The 3,447-nt window shown below is 38.5% G+C and overlaps 1 protein-coding gene across 1 annotated transcript; it reads right to left on the reverse strand.

Annotated features, from left to right (window-relative positions):
• Positions 1 to 397: 397 nt before the first annotated feature.
• On the reverse strand, positions 398 to 2,209 carry LOC110024172 (isoflavone 2'-hydroxylase-like). Its single transcript, XM_020723978.1, has 2 exons — positions 1,238 to 2,209; positions 398 to 1,133 (listed from the first exon to the last, which is right to left on the reverse strand). Exons 1-2 carry the CDS (start codon positions 2,177 to 2,179, stop codon positions 516 to 518), a joined length of 1,560 nt encoding a protein of 519 aa, XP_020579637.1. The 5' UTR covers positions 2,180 to 2,209; the 3' UTR covers positions 398 to 515.
• Positions 2,210 to 3,447: the final 1,238 nt, after the last annotated feature.

A 3,447-nucleotide genomic window follows, 5' to 3' on the forward strand; every position in this document is an offset into this window, starting at 1 on the left:
ATCATCATCATCAGGATGTAAATTATTATATTTGGAGCAACCTAGAATGTGAAATAAATCTTAGTTTAATCCAAGATTTTCTCTCTCGTACAATTTTCTTTTGTAAACCTTAAATTTGAGTCATTTCGAGAGTAGAGAGGTGTAACTGAAATGCAAAAAATGTTATTGGCAACCTGAAAGATGGAACCCGAAGTGCAAGAAAGTTTGTGTCTGCCGGTTTGTTGCACCAAATGTCGTCGGCGACGGAAAAGAAGTAATCCTAAGGGCGTATAAAAAGAAACGATCCTGAAGGGCAATAAAAGATTTTTAAAAGCAAGATAAACGGTTTACATTTCAAAAATTACATTTTTACTTTTGTCGCGCAAACACATCAATCAATGTGTCTGGTAGAACTTTTGGCTTCACACATTTTCAGAAGAGAAAATAATATTTTAAATCGAATTCACTCACGCAAAAAAAATTAATTAGAGTTTGGACATAATTCTACATTCACACTTCGGACTTAATATTTCTTCCTAAAGTTGAGACAGAGTAGAAATCATGGCCTTGCGTGGCCTGCATAAGGCTTCGAGAGGAATTGCTTTAGGCATTGTGATGCCCGAGCCTTCCTTCATGTCCACCTCCTCCGATCCAATCCTTCTCCACTCAAAACATTGAATCAAAGTACCCAAAACCAAGCCCACCTCTCTCATGGCAAGTCCTTCCCCCGGGCATCTTCTTCTCCCCATTCCGAAAGGAATCATCTTCCCTCCTTCAACTTTGTTGTTTTGAAGAAACCTTTCTGGAAGAAACTTTGTCGGCTCCGGCCATTTCAAAGGTTCCCTTTGAATCATATAAGCATTCACCAAAAGCATCGTTCCCCTCGGTATATTATAGCCTCCTACCATGCAATCTTCTAATGACTGATGAGGTGCAAGAAGGGGACCTCCTGGATACATTCGAAGCGTCTCGTTGATGACACAGTGGAGATATGGAAGTTTGTCGAGATCTGACTCTTCAAGTAGGCGACCATTCTCTAATTTCTCATCAATTTCTTCCCCAAGCCTTGCAAGTTTTGTAGGATTGTTTAGTAGGAGAGACATTGCCCATTCTATAGTGTTTGATGAAGTATCTGTTCCTGCTGCTAACAAATTCTGTAACAGAGAGAATAATGAAGGGGCTTTAGATATAAGGTAACCGTGATAAGAGAGAATAACAAAGGTTAATAACAGAGTGAAGGTTTTAAGTATAAGGTAACCGTAGTAAGAGCCTTGATGAAACGATCATCATATTGTTCGGGATAGGTTCTCTGGAGTGATAAGAGAGATTCTATCATTGTTCTATGATTCCTTTGATCTTCCTTTGATAACTTTCCTACTTCTTCTTCTTCCACCTTCATGTTTCTCCTACACTCATCTAGAAGTGCCTGCATAAAATCATCCTTGTAACCATGAATCCGAGCGAGCTTACTCCACGTTCTTCGTCGAGCAAACCACCCAACCAATATAGGAAGGAAGTCTCCAATGTTTGAAACACCGCTAAGAGTGAAACCCTCTTGGACTATCTCTCTGAAGCGCCGCGCCTCCCCATCGTCAAACTCTTCACCATAGTATCGCTTTCCGACCATCATCTTCATCATCACGTTCATGGCCAGACCAAAAAGCCTCGACTTGAGCTCCACCCTCGTGAAATCTGCATGAGTGGAATCACGAAAGAGTCGACGAGCTAAGGCTCGGGCCTCGTCTGCCCGGACATCTGAGAAGAAGGCGAGGCGGTGCCCTGAAAGGATTTCGACGGTGGCTATGCGGCGCATATCGCGCCACAGAGGGCCATAGGAGGCGGATGCTATGCTGGAGTAGTTGTAGGTGGAGGCGCGGGAGGAGGGAAATTTGGGGCGGTCGGCGAAGGAGAGGTCGTTGGTGGTGAAGCATTCTTCAGCGAGGGAGGCGGAGGAGACGACGAGGACTGGGCGGTTGCCGAAGTGAAGGAGGAGAATTGGGCCGTGTTGGGCCGAGAGACGTGCAAGGGATTGATGGAGCGGTTTTTGGAGGAGGTGGAGGTGGCCGAGGATGGGAAGGGAATTGGGAGGGCTTGGAGGAAGTTTCTTCTTCTTGTTCTTGCCGTTGGTTACCAACTGTTTGGTTAGGAGGAAGATGGAAAGGAGGAGAGCTAAGTAGCTGAAAATGGAGATCCCTTCCATGGCAGAAAGATCAATAATTTCACAGCAGAAGAGATTTGATTGATTTGTGCATTCAAACATCGAAGGCTAATCAATATATAGAATTTTTCATGCTCAATTTTTGAAGAAAAAATATTATCTCAGGAGTACTGATGCATCAGTATTTCAATGTACACGTATACAATGATTCAACCAGAATGCTACGTGGCACCTCCTCATTGAAGTGCATCAATACTCATGAGATAATATTTTTTTCATTTTTGAATAGCTGAGATTGGTGAGGTCAATCGAGACAGCTGCCATCTTGATTGGCTACATTGACATATCCCACTTAATTGTTACATATTTACATAACCAACACTTGGGCCTTACTTTTAATATTTATATCACATAAATCTTTAATATCACATCAGAATACGATTTATTTTTATCTCAAGAAAATAAAAATAAGTCTAATCATGTAAACGTGTGAAGCGATGCGTATGTCAAAATGGAAGTTTAGAGGTTAGATATTAACATAAATAGGTATTGAGTGTGGTGGGTATGTAAATCTTCCTATAAGCTATTAATTTGTTAGGCGTTGAATGTTCATCAAATTAGATAGACATAATATATGAAGACTTTTTTGTATAATACAAAAAAAAAAAACCGTTATTACAGGCAAAAAAAAAAATTGTGATAAAACATACCAACTCAAATTAGCTTCGATTACAAAAAATATTCTTCATTTTATTTGATAAATAAGAGATTACAAAAATGATGTACTCAAATTTGATCTCTAATAATAGGGGTGTAAACGAACCGAACACGAACAAACAGAGCTTGTGTTCGTGTTTGATTCGTTTGAAATTTAGTTTGTTTGAAATAAGCTCGTGTTTGAAATTGTTCGTGAAATCACTGTTCGTGTTCGTTTCTTAACGAACGACCCAAACACGAGTTGTTCGCGACCGACAGGCCCTTATATATAAATAATATATTATATTAATTATATAACTTATATTATATAAACATATAATATCTATATTACTAATATAGTATATTAATATATTATTATTATTAATTTATTAAATATTATAATTTATAAATTTAATTTTTTTAAAATATCATAAATTTTTATATATAATTATTTTAAATTATTTTATATTTCAAAAAATAACATTCGAACACGACCGAACGCATCAGTTTTCGTGTTTGATTCGTTTAACTAACCGATCGAAAAAAATTTGTTCACGTTCGTCTCGTTTACTTATCGAACGAATCGAACACGAACTCATTGACGAACCAAACAT

Source organism: Phalaenopsis equestris, unplaced genomic scaffold (genome assembly GCF_001263595.1).
Source record: "Phalaenopsis equestris unplaced genomic scaffold, ASM126359v1 Scaffold000250, whole genome shotgun sequence".
Lineage (NCBI taxonomy): Eukaryota > Viridiplantae > Streptophyta > Magnoliopsida > Asparagales > Orchidaceae > Phalaenopsis > Phalaenopsis equestris.

Coding starts and splice junctions, on each gene's coding strand:
- LOC110024172 (XM_020723978.1), bottom strand. CDS start 2,179: ATGGAAGGGATCTCCATTTTCAGCTACTTAGCTCTCCTCCTTTCCATC. Junction 1,134..1,237: donor TCATCAAGGCTCTTACTACG/GTTACCTTATAC, acceptor TCTCTGTTACAG/AATTTGTTAGCAGCAGGAAC.